General features: G+C 43.7%; 1 protein-coding gene across 2 annotated transcripts in view; it reads right to left on the reverse strand.

The window, feature by feature from the left end:
- The window catches only part of METTL25 (methyltransferase like 25), a 370,840-nt gene that overhangs the window by 211,456 nt on the left and 138,374 nt on the right, over positions 1 to 21,010 (reverse strand). For both annotated transcript variants that reach the window (XM_082253366.1, XM_082253365.1), the window contains exon 3: positions 6,838 to 7,002. In XM_082253366.1, the coding sequence (XP_082109492.1) occupies positions 6,838 to 7,002 (165 nt within the window). The remainder of the gene's footprint in view (positions 1 to 6,837; positions 7,003 to 21,010) is intronic.

The following is a 21,010-nucleotide window of genomic DNA, read 5'->3' on the forward strand; positions in this document are numbered from 1 at the left end:
GGGATGGCAGTGGGAGGGTTGGTCATGGGATGAGGCAGAGCAGAGGGGGATGGCAGTGGAAAGGCTGGATGGTTGGATGATCATGGGATGAGGCAGAGCAGAGGGGGATGGCGGTGGAAAGGCTGGATGGATGGTCATGGGATGAGGCAGAGCAGAGGGATGGCGGTGGAAAGGCTGGATGGATGGATGGTCATGGGATGAGGCAGAGCAGAGGGGGATGGCGGTGGAAAGGCTGGATGGATGGATGGTCATGGGATGAGGCAGAGCAGAGGGGGACGGCAGTGGAAAGGCTGGATGGATGGATGGTCATGGGATGAGGCAGAGCAGAGGGGGATGGCGGTGGAAAGGCTGGATGGATGGATGGATGGTCATGGGATGAGGCAGAGCAGAGGGGGATGGCGGTGGAAAGGCTGGATGGATGGTCATGGGATGAGGCAGAGCAGAGGGGGATGGCGGTGGAAAGGCTGGATGGATGGATGGTCATGGGATGAGGCAGAGCAGAGGGGGACGGTGGTGGAAAGGCTGGATGGATGGATGGTCATGGGATGAGGCAGAGCAGAGGGGGATGGCGGTGGAAAGGCTGGATGGATGGATGGTCATGGGATGAGGCAGAGCAGAGGGGGATGGCGGTGGAAAGGCTGGATGGATGGTCATGGGATGAGGCAGAGCAGAGGGGGATGGCGGTGGAAAGGCTGGATGGATGGATGGTCATGGGATGAGGCAGAGCAGAGGAGGATGGCGGTGGAAAGGCTGGATGGATGGTCATGGGATGAGGCAGAGCAGAGGGGGACGGCGGTGGAAAGGCTGGATGGATGGATGGTCATGGGATGAGGCAGAGCAGAGGGGGGGTGGCGGTGGAAAGGCTGGATGGATGGATGGTCATGGGATGAGGCAGAGCAGAGAGGGATGGCGGTGGAAAGGCTGGATGGATGGATGGTCATGGGATGAGGCAGAGCAGAGGGGGATGGCGGTGGAAAGGCTGGATGGATGGATGGTCATGGGATGAGGCAGAGCAGAGGGGGATGGCGGTGGAAAGGCTGGATGGATGGATGGTCATGGGATGAGGCAGAGCAGAGGGGGATGGCGGTGGAAAGGCTGGATGGATGGATGGTCATGGGATGAGGCAGATCAGAGGGGGATGGTGGTGGAAAGGCTGGATGGATGGTCATGGGATGAGGCAGAGCAGAGGGGGATGGCGGTGGAAAGGCTGGATGGATGGATGGTCATGGGATGAGGCAGAGCAGAGGGGGATGGCGGTGGAAAGGCTGGATGGATGGATGGTCATGGGATGAGGCAGAGCAGAGGGGGATGGCGGTGGAAAGGCTGGATGGATGGTCATGGGATGAGGCAGAGCAGAGGGGGATGGCGGTGGAAAGGCTGGATGGATGGATGGTCATGGGATGAGACAGAGCAGAGGGGGATGGCGGTGGAAAGGCTGGATGGATGGATGGTCATGGGATGAGGCAGAGCAGAGGGGGATGGCGGTGGAAAGGCTGGATGGATGGATGGTCATGGGATGAGGCAGAGCAGAGGGGATGGCGGTGGAAAGGCTGGATGGATGTATGGTCATGGGATGAGGCAGAGCAGAGGGGGATGGCGGTGGAAAGGCTGGATGGATGGTCATGGGATGAGGCAGAGCAGAGGGGGATGGCGGTGGAAAGGCTGGATGGATGGATGGTCATGGAGGACTGACAGGACAGGAGGACCACGAGGACTCACTTACCGGTGGTGATGTCTTCTCTTCTTCCAGCAGATGACCTCCGCTCCTCGAGCTGCGGCCTGGTGAGGTGACCGGTCCGGTCGTCTGGATCAGATGCTGGTGGTCTCCTCTCCGGTGCCGCCGTCACTCCCGTCTGGTGTCCACCCGACTCCATCGTCCGTCCGGGTCCGGTCCACTGCTGAGAATGGCGCACGCGAGTGACGTCAGCGGCGCTCAGCGGGGTCAGCGTCGAATGTCCTGGATGCTGTGATTGGTCCAGGCTGGAGGCTGGACCAATCACAGCCAGGAATCCACAAAGTGGGGGTTTCCAAGCAATGTGCCTTGCACCCAGGTTACGCCCCCCAGAAGGCAGCCAATCGGCACCTCTTCTGGGTGGTAACCCCCCCCTTCCACATTGGCCGGCGGCGGCACGAACGCAATTTTTTTTTCAAACTTTATTGCTCGTTTTGTAATTTTTTTTTTCTTTTTTTTAGGGGGGGCGGCGCCCTGGCGCCCCCTATGCACCAGCCGCCACTGGCCTGACGCCTCCACTTGGCTAGGGAACAATGAACAGGTTGAAATAGAATCCAAAAGACCTCAAACATTTCGGTACAATCGGGATGATCCCCTGAGACATCAGTGCTCCAGAGCTGCAAAAAAAATGCTCTTTTGTGTGGCTCTGAATTGACCCTTGAGTCTGTAAAGCATGAAGGGGGAAAACAGCGAAACACCAGTTTCTTACCTCTGGACACTATGCTGCAGACCCAGATGCTCATAGCTTCCTTATAAGACTGAAAAAGCCAATAGACGTCACCTTTTGACATTTTTTCATTTTTTGGGGAAAATTTGTTATTGGGCAGAAAAATGCAAATCACGGCAAAAATGCACTACATGCTTTTCTGCCGCTTCTCCGTTATAGTCCATTGAACCAAAAATGCAATAAAATCACTGTTTTGCATTTAAATGAAAAAACGCATTTGTGTGAATGGCGCCTTAGATGGACTTGACTAACTTAACTAACAAATTAAAACCAAACACTTTATAGGCAATTACAACAAAATTTTTTCCCATTTTGGGACAAAGGTTTTACATACTATAAGTGAATACATTGTGACCATAGTAAGCACCCCTGTGAGTGGTAATGGTTTGTCTTTAGTCTTTAACTGCCACTTTTGATGGACAGCTTGGTCTGTTAAATAAAGTTGAAAAATCCCAGACTTACTGCCTGGATCACCAGGTGAAAATAATAAGAAAATGCATTCCCCTCTGGGTGATCTATGTACATCACAAGGATTTTACCAAACTTTATTGCAGATTCTTCTGAAGAAATCACGGTTTGTTTCTCTGTGTCCATGAGCTAAGTGAGCCTAATGGGAGTGGTTTCATAATTATCAACCAGCTGCTGCACCTGCAGGGCTCTAATGAGGAAAATTGCAGGGTCTGCATCCATTTAGACGTGATTTCTTAATAGGAGTATCTTCCGAAAAATTACATTTTTGTTGCAGGGGATGCTAAAAATCTGACTCATATTTTAGTGTAAAGTTTTGGGAAAAATCAGTGAGCCAATCACACAAGCAGGAAATTATGTTTCTAGAGGCATTCTTTACCCATTCTGTGTACAGAACACCTCTATATAGCCATATTGCATTGCATTTTACAGAACATTACAGAGCTGAAGATCGAAAAGGAAAGGTAATTTGTAATGACATTCATTTTCAATGTCTTGTGTCGCAATTGTATATGCAACTTTTTTGTTCTTTTTTTCCCCATGAAAGTGGAGTTACCCTTTAAAAAAAAAAAAAAAAAGAAAAGAAAAATGCAGCCACATCTAAGAAATGGTCATTTTCAATTTTTTTTTTTTTTTATATGTCTGTGTTTGGGTTTAATACCACTATAAGCAAAGGTGTTTTATCCAGTGATGCTATTGTCTGTATCACGAAATACTATTTTTATTAACAACAGAATAACTGAAAGAACATTTTCTTGACTACTACACTGAGTTGGAAATAAATACTGCAATTTGCTCTAGTCATGAACAGCATGTCCTAAAAGCTAAACAATTCTAAGACATGTCTTCCTTACTAGTAGAGTATTAGGGGTCATTGATTTCCAAAGACAAAGCAGTAACACACAAGGGCATTATCCACCTACTGTATACAATCATCTATCTGGTGAAAGATTTTTCCATAAATATACATAGCAGGACTGTACAGGGTTTGGTGCCTTTTGTGCAAAGGAGGAGGAAAGCAGACAGACATCTAATCAGCTTACTTCAGGAAAAAAAAAAAGAAGAGTAAGCAATCTGCCACAAAAAATAAATAAATAAATGAAAACTCAACACAGCAAAGTTATTGTCCAAATGTGGGGATATATGTTGATGTCCACTAGTGCATATATGCATGTGGACCATCACTCATCATAACCTGTATGTAAATGTATCAGCGCTGCTCAATAAATAAGTATCCAAAGTGCGATAAATATTGAAGAATCAAAGTGTAATATACAATAAATAAATAAATATATATTTACTGGTATACAAATTAATATGGTGCTTGATATACTAATCAATCCAAATCTATCCAAAAATATTTTAAAATACTACACTATGGAGGACCTTCTCTCTTTATATGGCTATACCCATGGGGGAGGTGTATAGGATAGACCCGTGAATCCAGAGCCACGCTACTGCTTCCTTAATTTGAGTGTGTATATCCCAGCATCAGCAGGCATCTATCTACCAGACTCAGAGGGGGAGTGATATTGACGGGCTGTTTAACCTTGGTGGACTGAGAGGGGAGGAACACAAGGAAGGCACCCAGCACAGAGCACCTTTATGTACATTTGTGTGGAACTGTCAACAATATATGCCAACGAGAGAACTGAGCACAGAGCACTTTGGATTTCTGTGGAGGAGATCCTTGTGGGACTATTGATTTACAATTAATTGATTGTCACTATTTATAGCACAGAGCACTTTGGATTTCTGTGGAGGAGATCCGTGTGGGACTATTGATTTATAATTTATTGATTGTCACTATTTAAAGGTTATTTCACATTGCACTTTATTGTGATATTTGGCACATAATAAGATTTGGATTGATTAGTATATCAAGCACCTTATTCATTTGTATACCAGTATATATATTTATTTATTGTATATTGCACTTTGATTCTTCAATATTTATCGCACTTTGGACACTTATTTATTGAGCAGCGCTGATACATTTATATACAGTGCCTTGCAAAAGTATTCAGGCCCCCTTGAACTTTTCAACCCTTTGCTACATTTCAGGCTTCAAACATAAAGATATAAAACTGTAATTTTTTGTGAAGAATCAACAAGTGGGACACAATCATGAAGTGGAACGAAATTTATTGGATATTTCAAACTTTTTTAACAAATAAAAAACTGAAAAATTGGGTGTGCAATATTATTCAGCCCCCTTAAGTTAATACTTTGTAGCGCCACCTTTTGCTGCGATTACAGCTGTAAGTCGCTTGGGGTATGTCTCTATCTGTTTTGCACATCGAGAATTTTTGCCCATTCCTCCTTGCAAAACAGCTCGAGCTAAGTGAGGTTGGATGGAGAGCGTTTGTGAACAGCAGTTTTCAGTTCTTTCCACAGATTCTCGATTGGATTCAGGTCTGGACTTTGACTTGGCCATTCTAACACCTGGATATGTTTATTTGCAAACCATTCCATTGTAGATTTTGCTTTATGTTTTGGATCATTGTCTTGTTGGAAGACAAATCTCCGTCCTAGTCTCAGGTCTTTGGCAGACTCCATCGGGTTTTCTTCCAGAATGGTCCTGTATTTGGCTCCATCCATCTTCCCATCAATTTTAACCATCTTCCCTGTCCCTGCTGAAGAAAAGCAGGCCCAAACCATGATGATGCCACCACCATGTTTGACAGTGGGGATGGTGTGTTCAGGGTGATGAGCTGTGTTGCTTTTATGCCAAACATAACGCTTTGCATTGTTGCCAAATAGTTTGATTTTGGTTTCATCTGACCAGAGCCCCTTCTTCCACATGTTTGGTGTGTCTCCCAGGTGGCTTGTGGCAAACTTTAAACAACACTTTTTATGGATATCTTTAAGAAATGGCTTTCTTCTTGCCACTCTTCCATAAAGGCCAGATTTGTGCAGTATGCAACTGATTGTTGTCCTATGGACAGAGTCTCCTACCTCAGCTGTAGATCTCTGCAGTTCATCCAGAGTGATCATGGGCCTCTTGGCTGCATCTCTGATCAGTCTTCTCCTTGTATGAGCTGAAAGTTTAGAGGGACGGTCAGGTCTTCGTAGAGAAACAGTGGTCTGATTCTCCTTCCATTTCAATATTATCACTTGCACAGTGCTCCTTGGGATGTTTAAAGCTTGGGAAATCTTTTTGTATCCAAATTCGGCTTTAAACTTCTCAACAACAGTATCTAGGACCTGCCTGGGGTGTTCCTTGTTCTTCATGATGCTCTCTGCACTTTAAATGGACCTCTGAGACTATCACAGTGCAGGTGCATTTATACAGGGACTTGATTACACACAGGTGGATTCTTTTTATCATCATTAGTCATTTAGGTCAACATTGGATCATTCAGAGATCCTCACTGAACTTCTGGAGAGAGTTTGCTGCACTGAAAAAAAGGGGCTGAATAAATTTGCACGCCCAATTTTTCAGTTTTTTATTTGTTAACAAAGTTTGAAATATCCAATAAATTTTGTTCCACTTCATGATTGTGTCCCACTTGTTGTTGATTCTTCACAAAAAATTACAGTTTTATATCTTTATGTTTGAAGCCTGAAATGTGGCAAAAGGTTGAAAAGTTCAAGGGGGCCGAATACTTTCGCAAGGCACTGTACATATCGTTTAAAAGGAATCCCCTTTTATCTCAACAGCAGCTCATCCTTACCCATAGTGTGCAATATTTATCCTGAGCGCAGGTACCTACACCACATCTACTGATCATAACCTAGCTGACTGGCTAAACAGGATCACTTTCATTTCACATGTAGATGTATCTTATTCAATCGTTAATGAAACATGCAACATTTTAATGTACTAATATCAATTTTGGGGGTTGCCACAACAGCAGTAGCAGTCATCCCTCCAGTGAATTGTCTACAGCACTACACAAATACTTACCGGTTTCCTCTGTTTTTTGTGTAGCAAAAGCATCAATCAGTTCTTCGATGGGCGTGCATAATCCCATATTTATTAAAGAATAATGCCGAGCTGCCTCCACAAATGCTTCCAAATTCACCAGTTGCTTAGTTGCTTTAGAAAAGATTCTGGATACATCAGGGGCATCTAATTAGGAAACAAAACAACAGCAGTTTATATAGAATAGATTAGATAGGTATTACATTTTCAGTCACTGAGTATATGCTTCTTAAATGGTGATTCCACTTTAGTGGGGAAAAAAAATAGCAAATAAAGGAAAAAATATATATAGCGTATACAATTGCGACACAAATCATATTCTAATTGAATATTGAAAATGCATTGCAATATGGCTACCTGGTGCCTTTCTGTACACAGAATGTGTACTGACCACACCCCAGAAACATAATTTCCTGCTTGTGTGATTGGCTCACCAATTTTCCCAGAAGTTTGCACAAGATACAAGTCAGATTTCTGGCATCCCCTGCAAAAAAAATGTCATGTTTAGTGAGATACTCCCAATAGGAACACGTCGAAAGGGATGCAGGCCCAGCAGCTTCCCTCATTAGTGCCCTACAGGTGCCACAGCTGATAGATAATTATGAAACCACTCCCATTAGACCCACTCAGCACAGAGGCACAGAGGAACAAACAGTGATTTCTTCAGAAAAACAAAAGGTAAGAATCTGCAACAAAGTTTGTTAAAATCCTTGTAATGTACAAGGATCACCCAGAGGGGAATGTTTTTTTCTCAACAAAAGTGGAGTTACACTTTAAAGGTGGCCAAACACTAAAAAAGCTGAAAAGCCAAATAATTACAGGATCCCCCCTAACCAAAACTGACATAAGTTTCTGGCATGAATTCCCAATCAGCTTGTTTTGCCTCTAAGTTATTTCAGAAATCTCTGCCCCTGTGTTTCTATCACTAGCTATGCAATGCAATGGTTTTATCTTTTTTTTTTTACTTTATTTTTATTTGCATATAAAAAGAGAAAATTTTGGGGGGCGTGGCCAGCGCGGGACCTAGATGGACGCCTGATTCTCTGCTCCGGCTCCAGGCGCATTGTATCCAGCGACATCCGAGCAACGAAAGCCGCCATCCAGCTATCGACAGCCTTCCTACACTGCCCTGCACTTGCTGCCATGTCGGGGAAGAGAAAGAAGGACAAGGGGCCGAAAAAACTTACAGCCTTCTTTCCGCCGCCGTCCCGGAGCAGTCGACAAGATGGCGCCGGCGGCTCGGGCCTTGCTGCTCCGGAGCAGCGGCGGGCGCACTACTCGGACTTACCTGATGCCAATCCTCTCGGGGACCGCTCCGATCCAGGTACTGTGTCTCCCCGCACCCCAGAGCCATCCAGCCCCTCATGCAGCAGCCCCGCCAAGTCTAAGCTTAGACTGGACTCACAGGACCGGGCCTTGTTAGCAGGCCGCACCTCGATAGCGCCAGCCTTCTTGGGACCTTCCCCTATTGCGGACTTCCCTACCAAAGGCAAGCCTATAATGGACACTGCCCTTAAAGATATGATGTATACATTTCATACATCCCTGCAAGCCGACATATTGGCGCTTGCTAATAGACTGACTTCTGAGATCCACTCATTGGGTGATAGGGTACATAATGTTGAATCTTCCATGACTGATATGGTTACCACGGTCAACGACCTTGTAGAAGCCCACGAGGAAAATATCACAGAACGCCAGTGGATAAAAGCCAAAATCGCAGATCTGGAGGATCGCTCCAGACGCAACAACTTAAAAATCCGGGGCATCCCTGAGTCTGTTCCGCCAGCAGAGCTACACAAATTTGCTCTGGAGCTATTTACTACACTTATTCCTGAGGCGACCGCTCTTGATCTTACCATTGATCGCATCCACAGGGTACCGAAACCACCATTTCTTTCCCAGCAAGTTCCTCGTGACACCCTCCTGAGGGTGCATTTCTACCATATCAAAGAATCAATCTTGCAGAGATCGAGGCAACTCGGTCGATTTCCGGATCCGTACTCTGGCATCCAGATATTTGCAGATCTGTCTAAACACACCCTGGATATGAGGAGACAGCTGTCCACTATAACCAAAGCTCTCCGCAATAATAACCTTCCCTATAAATGGAAACATCCCTCCAAGATTATCATCGATAAGGATGGTGCCTCGCATACCGTTACAAGTCTGCAAAAGGGACTGGACTTGTTAAAGCTATGGGGTATTATCCCCAAAATCGCACCCCCAGCGGATGCCCACAGGGCCCCAAGCAGGGTACCCCAACAATGGCACGCACTGCCCCAACGCAACCCACCTGACGCCTGACCCTTCTGTTTGATTCCCACACTACCACCACTTTGGATGCTAGGCTATCACAGCAGCTGTGCCTGGAGCCACCTAGCCTGTTTGGCTAACTAACTGTCTTACCCCACTAGGAGATGGCTATCTTGCCGATAGTCTCCACTTCATTTTGTTTGTCGCTGTTCTTTTCCTTTTATACTGGACTGTTCTACTTTCTATTCCTCTCCCTCCCTGCAAGCAGGAAAAACCCTTTTTTTTTTTCAGATTGTAATGCACGTGCAAGTTCATCGAACGATCTACAGCCTCCGAGATCTCCAATCGACCACAACTCTTCAGCATCTCTCCGATCAATACTCAGACCTGCCTTCTCCGGACTTCCTAGCTCGGCACCACCTGTGTCCTGTGCCTTCTTAACTGTGAGTAGCTACACCACACGCTGGCCCTTAGTCTTCAATGACAGTTAAAATTCTGTCGATGAACGTTAACGGCCTGAACCATCCGGCCAAACGGGGCCTCGCTGTGGAAGACAGCGACAGCACACAAAGCGCAGATTGTCTGCGTACAAGAGACTCATTTCTTGGACTCCCACACACCTATTTGTTCACACAAGGACTTTCCTGAAGTCTACACTGCCTCATGCCCTAAGAAGAGGAAAGGTGTGCTGATAGCATTCCATAAATCGCTGGACCTTAACATTGTTTCCTCCATTGTAGATCCAAATGGGAGGTACCTAGTAGTGATTGGCACCATAGACGGTTTTACGGTGACGATTGCTTCGATCTATGCACCTAATGTGCGACAACTTTATTTTTTGAACCGTACCATTAAAAAGATTCGCTCTGCCCAGAAGGGTCCTTTGATTTTGTGCGGTGACTTCAATCTGCCTCCAGACAGGTTTTTAGACTCCTCCTCCACCTCCACCAGGCATCAAGCGTCACTACAGGACTTTATCCACAAAAATGAACTGTTTGATGTGTGGAGGTGTCACCACCCCTCTGACAGGGAGTACTCACATCACTCTGCCGTCCATAACACATATGCCCGAATTGATGTGATTTTGACTGATTGTGCGGTCCTTAGGAGGGCCGTGGATTCCGAGATCTCCCCCATCACATGGTCGGACCATGCCCCTGTTACAGTATCGTTTACAATCTCATCTGCGTCTCCAACGCCTAAACCGTGGAGAGCGAGAGCTGACTCCATTAAGATCCCGGAAAATGCTGAACACCTCAGCAAATCCGTATCAGAGTTCTTTCAGACCAATGCGGGGTCGGTCTCGGAGTCTGCGGTCCTCTGGAATGCACACAAAGCATTTAGTAGGGGTATACTGACACAGATGCAGCATAGAATGAATAAAAAGAGATCGAGTGAAATTGACAGGATCACTAGGGAGATAGTGGCTGTAGAAGCTAAGAATCAAACCGCACCTGCGGTGGCTCTTAACCAGCAGCTGATTAGGCTTCGACAGGAACTCAGGGCGTACTTACTAGGCTCCTACGAACGTAACCTCAGAAAGGTTAGGGCGAAATACTATGCTACTAGCAACAAAGCAGGCAAAGCACTGGCGGCAAAAATAAAGGGACAACGTATTAAGAGCAGGATTAAGACTATTAAACACCCAATCACGGGCGCATCACTCCAAGACCCCAAAGACATAGCAAATGCGTTTAGTAGCTATTACGATTCCCTTTATAATCTCCAAGCGACTCAATCGACATCTCCCACACCCGCACTCATACAGGCTTTTCTTGATTCCATTGCTCTCCCTACCCTGTCCCATACCCAACAAGCCCACCTTAATAGCCCATTCACGGTGGATGAAGTAACTTCTGCCATTGAGTCCCTTCCGTCCGGCAAATCTCCTGGACCAGATGGGATGATCAATGAATATTATAAACAGCTTAAGGACATTTTGGCCCCCCACTTATGCTCCGTCTTCAATGAAGCCGCGGAGTCGGCTTCCTTCCCCTCGGAGATGCTTTCAGTGACCATCATTACCCTGCCTAAACCGGGCAAGGACCCCGACACTCCCCAAAACTTTCGCCCAATCTCGCTGTTAAATACAGACGTTAAGATCTATGCTAAGACAGTGGCCACTAGACTGATGACCTACCTTCCACAGCTAATCCACACAGACCAAGCTGGTTTCACAAAGGGCAGACAGTCGGCTGATGCGACTAGACGCCTCATCAATATAGTGCATGCCGCCCGGACATCTGGAACGCCTTCTCTGCTCCTTTCCTTGGACGCGGAGAAGGCGTTCGACAGGGTGCACTGGGGATACCTGCGCGAGGTGCTTAGACGCTTCGGAATTCTGCAATTATGGCCCTATATGCGAACCCCTCGGCCCAGGTTCTGGTGGACGGCACTTTCTCATCACCGTTCAGGATCACGAACGGTACGAGGCAGGGCTGTCCACTTTCGCCACTCATTTTTAACATGGCTATAGAGCCCTTGGCCCAAAAAATCAGATCGGACCCCGATATCTCGGGGATAAGCGTGGGATCTCAGGAACATCGTATCAGTCTCTTTGCGGACGATGTCATACTGATGTTATCAAACCCGACGGCTTCCCTCACGCGCGTAAAAAGAATCCTGGAAGACTTTGGAGACATTTCTCTCTACAAGGTCAACGAAACCAAGTCCAATATTTTAGACCTCGGGGTAGACGGTACTACCAGAAACCTCCTCGAACGCACCTTCCCGTATAAATGGTCGGACTCCGGCGTGACTTATCTGGGTATCAAACTCACTAGATCTACTACTGCGTTATTTCAAGCTAACTTTATCCCCTTTAAGTCCCAAATGTCCACAGAACTCCAGTCTCTCTCCAGGCATGAACTTACCTGGACTGGGAGACTGGCGGCATTTAAGATGTGTACCCTGCCTAAGTTACTCTATCTATTTAGGTCCCTCCCGATTCACATCCCCAAATCGTATATAAACGCACTTCAGAGTATGGTCTCCAGATACCTCTGGAGGGGCAAACGTGCCAGGTGTGCCGGAAGCCTGCTGATGAAATCCACCACTGTGGGAGGTGCAGCCGTGCCAAACCTACTTGATTACTATTGGGCTAACCTGCTATCTCAACTACGGACGTGGTTCCAGCAGCCACCTGACAAGAGTTGGGGTAAGATGGAAAGCGAGGGGATCCCGCAACGGGAGCTGAGCGCTTGGCTGTGTAGCAGACGGCAAGGAGCGCGATTGCCTAAGCATATCCCACCGACTGCTCAGGCCTCTGTCTCGGCATGGCTGCACCTGACTCACACGAAGTGGAAGTCCACGCCGCTCATCACCATTGTCCTGCCGATTACCAGCATCCTGCAGATTGTCCCTGACCTGGAATTGTCGGCGTGGCGTAGATCTCCCCCGATATGCGTACATGACCTCTACAATGGGGATCACTTGAAACCATTCCAGCAAGCTGTAACGGACTTAATAATCCATAATAGAGAATGGTTTAGATATGGCCAAATTGCTTCCTGTCTGCGTAGCAACCCACAATTGAGGGCTAAAATTACGGTTAACGCATGGCACTACTTAACAGCCATCCCAACGACGGCTAAAGGTATATCGCTTTTCTACCCTATGCTGGGTGAAAAGGACGCGTTTGTCAAAAGCCGCCCCTTCACGCAATGGGAATGGGATTTGAGGGGTTCCTTCTCTCCACTCCAATGGAAAAAGGCCTTGATATCCAGCTCCAAAACCACGCTAAGCGCATCCCTGAGAGAACTCCACATTAAACTGACCCTGAGGTGGTACCTCACTCCCAGTGTGATCGCGAGGTTTTCCCCCACAGCCCCGTCCACATGTTGGAGAGGCTGCGGAGCTCGAGGAACACTTATGCACATCATGTGGGAGTGCCCTCCCATCCTGGCGTTATGGGAGAACGTATTCGCTTTAATCTCAACAATGTCCAAGACCCCTGTCAAACCGTCGCCTGAACTCGCCCTGCTTCACATATCGGCTGACCTACTGCCACAGATATCCCGCAAGCCTGTACTTACCATACTACTCGCTACTAAAATCAACATCACTAGACGGTGGAGGAAGGTTCTACCTCCATCCCTCTCTGAGGTGATAAACACCACCCAAACGCACAAAACATTTGAATTGTTAATGGCCCCTTCCCATGGCAGATATATAAGAGAGTTGGAATGGTGGAAACCATGGGAACAATGGTATTCCTCCTATATAGTATAGTGGAACCATAATCTGACAACAATATTTTTTTTACGTCACTAGGTGGCGCTGAGGAGATAGCATTTTGGTCGAGTATGATGGAGTATGCAACAGTTGGTACTGTGTAATGTTATTTACTGTTACAGTCATTGTTACCCTGTTGATGTGCATTGATGTACTTGATGACTGCTTGCTTTCCCCCCTCTTTTTTCCCCCTCCCTTTTCAGTTTATTTCCTGTTACATTGTTGTATGACAAAATGCAATAAAAACTATTTGAAAGAAAAAAGAGAAAATTTTACAAAAGTATTTCCACAAGTTGGAGGTTCACATATTCATATTAATTTATATAATGTATATATGACAATATTTAATTACTGTAAATACCATAAAATTCCCCCTTTTTTCCCTCCCCCCCTCCTAAGGTTCCTCCCTTCCTGCCCATGACTTCTGTCCTACGTCATTTCTCCAAATTGATCATGCTTAATTATTTATTTCCATGTATTTGGTTGATTTTTTAAAAACTATCCATTTTTCCCATTTCTTTTTCATATTTATTGGAGTCTCCACTTGCGTATTGCATATGTATTCCATATTGAAGTTGTTATTTATTTTTTCACACCATTCCTTTACTTTTGGACTATCCACTTCTCTCCACTTTTTTGGTATTATTCCTTTTGCTGCATTTAACAAGGTTGGAGCCAGAGTCATTTTATATTTTTTTAAAGACATTGTTGTTTTGTGAAATAGGCAAACCCAAGGATCATTTGGTATTATTATTCCTGTAATTTCCCCGGTCAGTTGTCTGATCTCTATCCAAAAATCTCTTATCTTGGGACACTACCAAAATAGATGAAACATCGTTTCTGTTTTTCCACAACCCCGCCAACATTTATCAGTCTTATCTGGTTGATATTTGTTTATTACTTCTGGTGTAATATACCATCTTAACAGACATTCATAATTTAAGTCTATTGTGCTTACATCTATGGCTGTGGATCCCACCGCACTTAGTACACTGTCTAGTTCCTGTCCTGACATTTGTACCCCTGTTTCTTTCTCCCATTTTACTATAAATGGAGGTTTCTCCGAGCTGTGCCACTCTGTCAGCATTTTGTATATTTGTGACACTCCATGTTTTTGAATGGAGGTATAACTTAATTTCTCAATGTTATTGAGGTTTTTTTTCCGATCTAATCGGCTGTGGCAGTGAGCTAACGAATTGTCTGTTTTAATTTGTGAAGTGTTTTTATGTGACCTCTGTGAAGTATATCTTTTAATTAAGTGTTCCCTGTCCAATTTCCAATTTTTTCCTCTTTCCCTGGTAGGAAGTATTTAGTGCCACTTAGTGATATCATTGGTGAATTATATTCCCATTTCAGTTGTTTATTAATCCCATCCAATATTTTAGAGACTACCTTTGTTAACTCATGTGCTCCATGTGATTCCCTATATTTTGGTGGTATCCATATTGTTTTGTGTAAGTGAGTATTATTTTGTGCACATTCTATCTCTACCCATCTTTTCTCCCTTCCTGCTTTTGTCCAGTCTACCATTCGTGTGATAATTACTGCCTTATAATACCTTTCTATGTCTGGGGTTGCTAGTCTTCCTTGTGTTTTGCCTCTTGTGAGAATTTTCTATTGTACTCTAGGTTTTTTCCACCGCCATATATATTTTGTTAATAGAGTTTTTATTACCCTAAAAAAAGTTGCGGGGATGTTTATTGGTAGTAAAGAGAAGGTATATAGGATCTTTGGTAAGATAAACATCTTAACGTTTATCCTTCCGATCCAAGATATTTGATTTCCTTCTTATGTCCATTTTTATTTCATTCAATAACGATATATAATTAGCTTGGTATAATTTTTTGGTTTGTGGTGTTAAATATATCCCTAAATATTTTAATTTTTCTTTTGTCCAGGTGTATGGGAAGTATGTTTTTATTGTTTGTTCTTCCTGGATGTTTAGTCTGATGTTAAGAATCTCTGATTTTATTGGATTTATTTTGAAGTTTGATAACTTTCCATACTCCTTTAGCTCCTTTTGGATATTTGGGAGTGTAATCCTTGGGTTTGTAACGAAAAATAGTAAATCATCCGCGTATGCGGCTACGTTATGTTCGTCTTGGTTTACCTTCCAATGGTTTTATCTAAGATTCTAAAGTACCCTTTAATTATTAGATTATCTTAATTACATAGTTTACATAAATAAATCGATTCAGTCAGTGCCTTATCTGCATTTCTTCAGTAACCATCAGAATTCAAACGTGCTACTAAATAAAGCATAGGTAGTCAACCGCTAAAAGTGTGACAGGTGAACTGAGAGAAAATCCATTGAGATGCCAGCACTAAAGCCTTTAAGAAATATTAAAATTCAGAGTAGCTGTGCTAATCTAGGTGGACATCATATGAAGTCCTCCTAGTTACGCGCCTTAAGGGGTGCACAGCAAAGCGTTCTGTGATCAGTTGTGTCACTGGATACAGCGGAACATAGATCAGTGTACCAGGCCACTGAGTGTGACCCTGGTATCATGTGATAACTGTGACTAATCCCAATATCACATGTCAGTTGAAAACAAACAATGGTTTGTCATTCCTATCAATGATCTATAAACGTTCACAAAAGCTAAATAATATACACAGATTTGGGTTATGCTTACTAAAGAAATGTAGCAGAGTTTGGCATACATTTAGACCCCGTTCACACTGGGGTGACCTGTCAGGCGACCTGGTCGCCTGACAGGTCGCCGTAGGTCACCTGCCATAGAGAAGCTGTGGACCCGTTCTAATAGGAGCGACACAAGTCGCTCCGACTTAGAAAAAGGGTCCGGAGCTTCTTTGGGGCGACCCGGAGCGACCTGCATTGACTTCAATGATATGAAGTCCGTGCTGGCCGCTCCGAGGTCGCGGTGCGAGCTGCGCACCGCGACCTGTGAGGTCGCCCCGGCAAGTAGCGTCGCCCCAGTGTGAACGGGGTCTCAAGAAGAAAGATTATTTGCAAAATTGTATAACAGAAACTAAGAAAAATGTGGCTAGGTGTTAGGTATTTTTTTGTTTATATAGCAAAAACAAAAAAACCCAGTGGTGATTAAATACCACCAAAAGAAAGCTCTGGGCAGGAACGTTGTGAAAGCATCCAGTATTGAAGTGTTTAAACTTACCAGCCCCAACTCATAACTGAATAATCACGTTTTTATAGCTACATGTAAAAAATAAACACTGGGAAGCCAAGGCACTTTTTTAAAGTTGAGTTTCACCCAAAAGTGGAGGCTTCGCTTTACAGCTTTTCTCCCTCCTTCTGGTGCCACATTTGGCACCTTTTTGGGGGAGCAGATACCTCTCAAAAACAGGTACCTGCTCCCACTTCCATGTAAGGAAGCTGAGGCGACCTACGTCATTTGCGGCCCCTCCTCCTATCCCCCGCTGCCTTCTGGGAGACACACACACACAGGTCCCAGAAGACTGCGGGACCATTAAGAAAGCACAGCGTGACTTGCGCAAGCGCAGTAGGAAACAGGCTGTAAAGCCACAAGGCTTCACTTCTTGGTTCTCTTAGTAAGGATGCTGGCGCTTGAAACCAGAGCCGATGGATGGGTCGACTTCTGGTGCTGACATCGCGGAATACCTGGACAGGTAAGCGTCCTCATAATAAAAGTCAGCAGCTACAGTATTTGTAGCTGCTGACTTTTATCCCCCCCGCTGGAACTCCCTTTTAAGTCACACAATACTAATGTTTCAAATCTGGGTATTTTCTGATGGCATTAAACCCCTAATTGGGTCATGAAATCATGGGAGGCCCTCGGTGGGGAAATTTCTATAATAGAATGCCCAGACTGAGCCACGTACTCCAAGCATTACATAGAATATCACATTCTGCTATCTTCTTGTTTTACACAGAAAATATGATAAGACATTACACATCCTCCAGTTGTAAACAGAAAATGAAACCTTTGTTCACATGGGAGGGAATGGAGCAGTAAAAACAGGTGGTCCAGTTTTACCCCCAGACTAAAATAGAAGAAGAAGCTGCTCAGGGCTATAAACCGCATTCTTGATGCTTTACTTTGTGGCCTAAAGATTAAACCCTGTGTCAGTAACATGTCAAAAGTTACCCACTTGAGTAAATTGGGTCATGCCACAATCACCCTACAACCATGTGCATCTGTAGACAGTGATGACGATCAAGTCTAGGTCTGCATCTGAGGTATTCACTTCGTTATTTGAGGAGACCAGCATAAAGAAACCTGTGGAGCATTATAATTCCCAAGTATAGTCAGCCTTTGACGTTTACAATTGTTAGTGTTACTTATAAATTGTTGCTAGACAAAATCACACATATTTTCTTTGTATAACTGGCCAATGTAAACTCTCATTGAGTTGGATTTAGACCAGACATTACCTTAATTAAGGAAAACATCCAAGACCACGTTGTATCTATAACTGCCAGGAAACCGAACAAGCACATTGTAATTAAATGATACAGTATGTCCAGTTTCAGGCAAAATTAAAGCTCTAGTGGGACATTCAAATTTCATTACAATGAGAAATAAAAGGGACAGCAAGAGATAGCAGACATGCTGACAGTGCATTTCTCTAGACCAACTTCATGCTGTAGAAGAACCATTTCACTCTTTTTTTAGGATGGGGTTTGATATACAGTATATGCCTAGTCATTACTGCATTACAAGAACAAGTGATCAAATTTCTGTAAACTAACAAAGCTTATGTACAAAGAGCACACCAGTGTACTTAAATGTATAAAATGTAAACATGATGTGATGCACATTAGCAAATGAATGAAGAATATAAACTTCTTTGTTAGTGAGAGTTAAAGTAAAATATATGTATATTTTTTTTAATTTTAGATAATGCAAGGGAGGGTTATAACCCCAATCAGATTTTTTTTTTTTTTTTTTTGCCATCTCTGTCCCGTTGTGATTAACCTTTATTTCTGTCCCATAGTCAAACAGGAAGTGAGAGGAAATCCCTGGGGACCCCCAGATCACCGGAACTAGTGTCCCTATTGGAAGATTTCCCCTTTGTTACTTTTCTGGGGACAACCCAAAATTTGGGATTTCATGTTTAATTTCACTTTCAATGTAAATGGTAAACAAGACAAATAGGGAGTTTGTATCTCCCTAATGGAGGCAAAGCCAGCAATAAAAATTGTCAGGTGTTCTAATCCCTGTCCACTCTATCCAAAATGTAAAAAAAAAAAAGTTTTAATTTTACATTAAAATAAAGATGATGTCACACTGTATATGTGGAACTATTGCAACCTATATTTTTCTAAAGAGACGCATTGGAGGTCTTCAGCTGCCATTGTGCTGGGCTTCTGGTGTGTCTTTGCACCGTTAACCTTTTTGCTGTCAGAGCATTTTTTCCACACGTTTAAAAAATCATTTTCGGCCTGAAGATTAAACAAAACCCCCAAACATTATATATTTTCTGAAAGCAGACACCCTAAAGAATATTATATTGGTAATTTTGTATGTCACATGTTATTACCGCAAAGGTCTAGGGAACGCAAAATTTCAGTAAAAAACACAATAAAGTGAATTTTTGGGCCAAACAAACGCAATAAACTACCCAATTAGCCATTTTTTGGTAATATATAAAAGAAGAGGTTGCATTGAGTAAATTGATACCCAACATGTCCAACCCTACATTTGTGTGCGCCTGTAAAATAGCGACAAACTTCAGTACTCCCCCACACATGCATTTACCTTTGTATGTGCGTATATGTGGGGGAGGGTGGCCTCATAAAATTTTTGGGGGGAGATTTTATGTGCTAGGGTGTAACAATTTTTTTTGCAAAAAAAAAAAAAAAAAAATATATATATATATATATATATATATATATATATATTTACCTAACTTTTTTTTTCATTACATAGGAGACAGAACGTGTACTTGCTTAGTACACTGGCGTGCAGTCATATTGGAACAGGAAAGGGGCATCCTCAAACTGTTCCCACAAAGTTGGGAGCATAAAATTGTCCAAAATGTCTTGGTATGCTGATGCCTTCACGCCTTTCCCTTCACTGGAACTAAGGGGCCAAGCCCAACCCCTGAAAAAAAAACCCAAACTGTAATCCCCCCCTCCACCAAATGATTTGGACCAGTGCACAAAGCAAGGTCCATAAAGACATGGATGAGCAAGTTTGGGGTGGAGGAACTTGACCGGCCTGCACATAGTCCTGTCTTCAACCCCATAGAATACCTTTGGGATGAATTCGAGTGGAGATTGAGAGCCAGCCCTTCTCTCCAACATCATTGCCTAACCTCACAAATGCAGTTCTGGAAGAATGGTCAAACATTCCCATAGACACACTCCTAAAATTTGTGGACAGCCTTCCCAGAAGAGTTGAAGCTGTTAAAGCTGCAAAGGGTGGAACAACTCATATTGAACCCTACGGACTAAGACTGGGATGCCATTAAAGTTCATGTGCGTGTAAAGGCAGGCATCCTAATACTTTTGACAATATAGTGTATGTCCTAAGGGGAGCTCAGGTTGGAGTTAGAAACCACACTTCACAGTTTGGGCCCTGACACAACAGTACGGCTTCCACATTTCTTTGCAAATAAAATCTTGGTGTTAACGTAAATTGTTGAAACAGTGTAATTTCTGTTTTTCTTTGATTAGCTAATAAGTGTTCTGGGATTTTTTTTTGTATTGTAGCAACTTGCATACTTAGCTAAAATCTTGAATAGAGATGAATTCTGCACTTTCCATTAAGACTGTAAATTTACATAAATAAGACACTTGCTGCCAAACAATGTGAGCTAGGGACCATGAACACTGGTACATGGGGCTTCAGCATTTAGCTGCGGGTGAAGATTAAAAGGTGCCTTGTCCAGTCCTCTGCCAACAACCTGTCAAACTTTATGACTGTGGCTGTATGGGGCTGAACAGTGCACCTAGCAATATGAACATTCAGAGCAGTATGGACATTATTTACTAAAAATTGAAAGTGCAAAATGTGGTGCAAACCAATCAGCTTCCAGGTTTTATTGCCAAAGCAGATTGGCTACCATACACAGCTGCACCCGATTCTGAATGCTCAAGTTTTACTAAATCCTCCCATATGTGTCTAGAGATGAATGCGTAAAACGCAGAAGTCTAGCAAGACACAGAAAATTGCTGAATTTTTTTGTTTACAAGCATTTGACAGAAAAACAACATATTAAAGGAGAATAATTTCAGTCGCAAAAGATGTCTTGCTGTGCATGTTCTGTATATTTTCTGATAATTTCTAAATAAAAATTTTTTGGAAAAAAAAAATAAAGTAACGCAATGCACTTCTGATGGGGCCAATGGGATCTGCTTTTCTTCAAATTACAATCTAACCAAAAGATCACACATGAAGCTTCTGCAACATACTGCCCACCCACTGGAGAATGGAAAGCACTTCATCCTGTTTGCTAAGGAACTGTTCCTAATCCTTATTCATTCATGCTAGCTGGGAAAGGATATGGGGAATAGAATAAAGTGTTTCATGCAATATATATTACTGACCAGCTATTTTGCTTCCAGTTACATGCTATTTCGATTAGGTTCATTTTAAGCTGCAGGGAAATATTCTGACTTCACGGTTTACCTATGAGTGAGAAGTAGGAAATTTAATGAGCTGGCTGTGAAAAGGTCTCAAACCACATACATAGATCATTTGGATTTTCTGTGTATAGC

Source organism: Pelophylax lessonae (genome assembly GCF_965119305.1).
Source record: "Pelophylax lessonae genome assembly, chromosome: 4".
Taxonomy (NCBI): domain Eukaryota; kingdom Metazoa; phylum Chordata; class Amphibia; order Anura; family Ranidae; genus Pelophylax; species Pelophylax lessonae.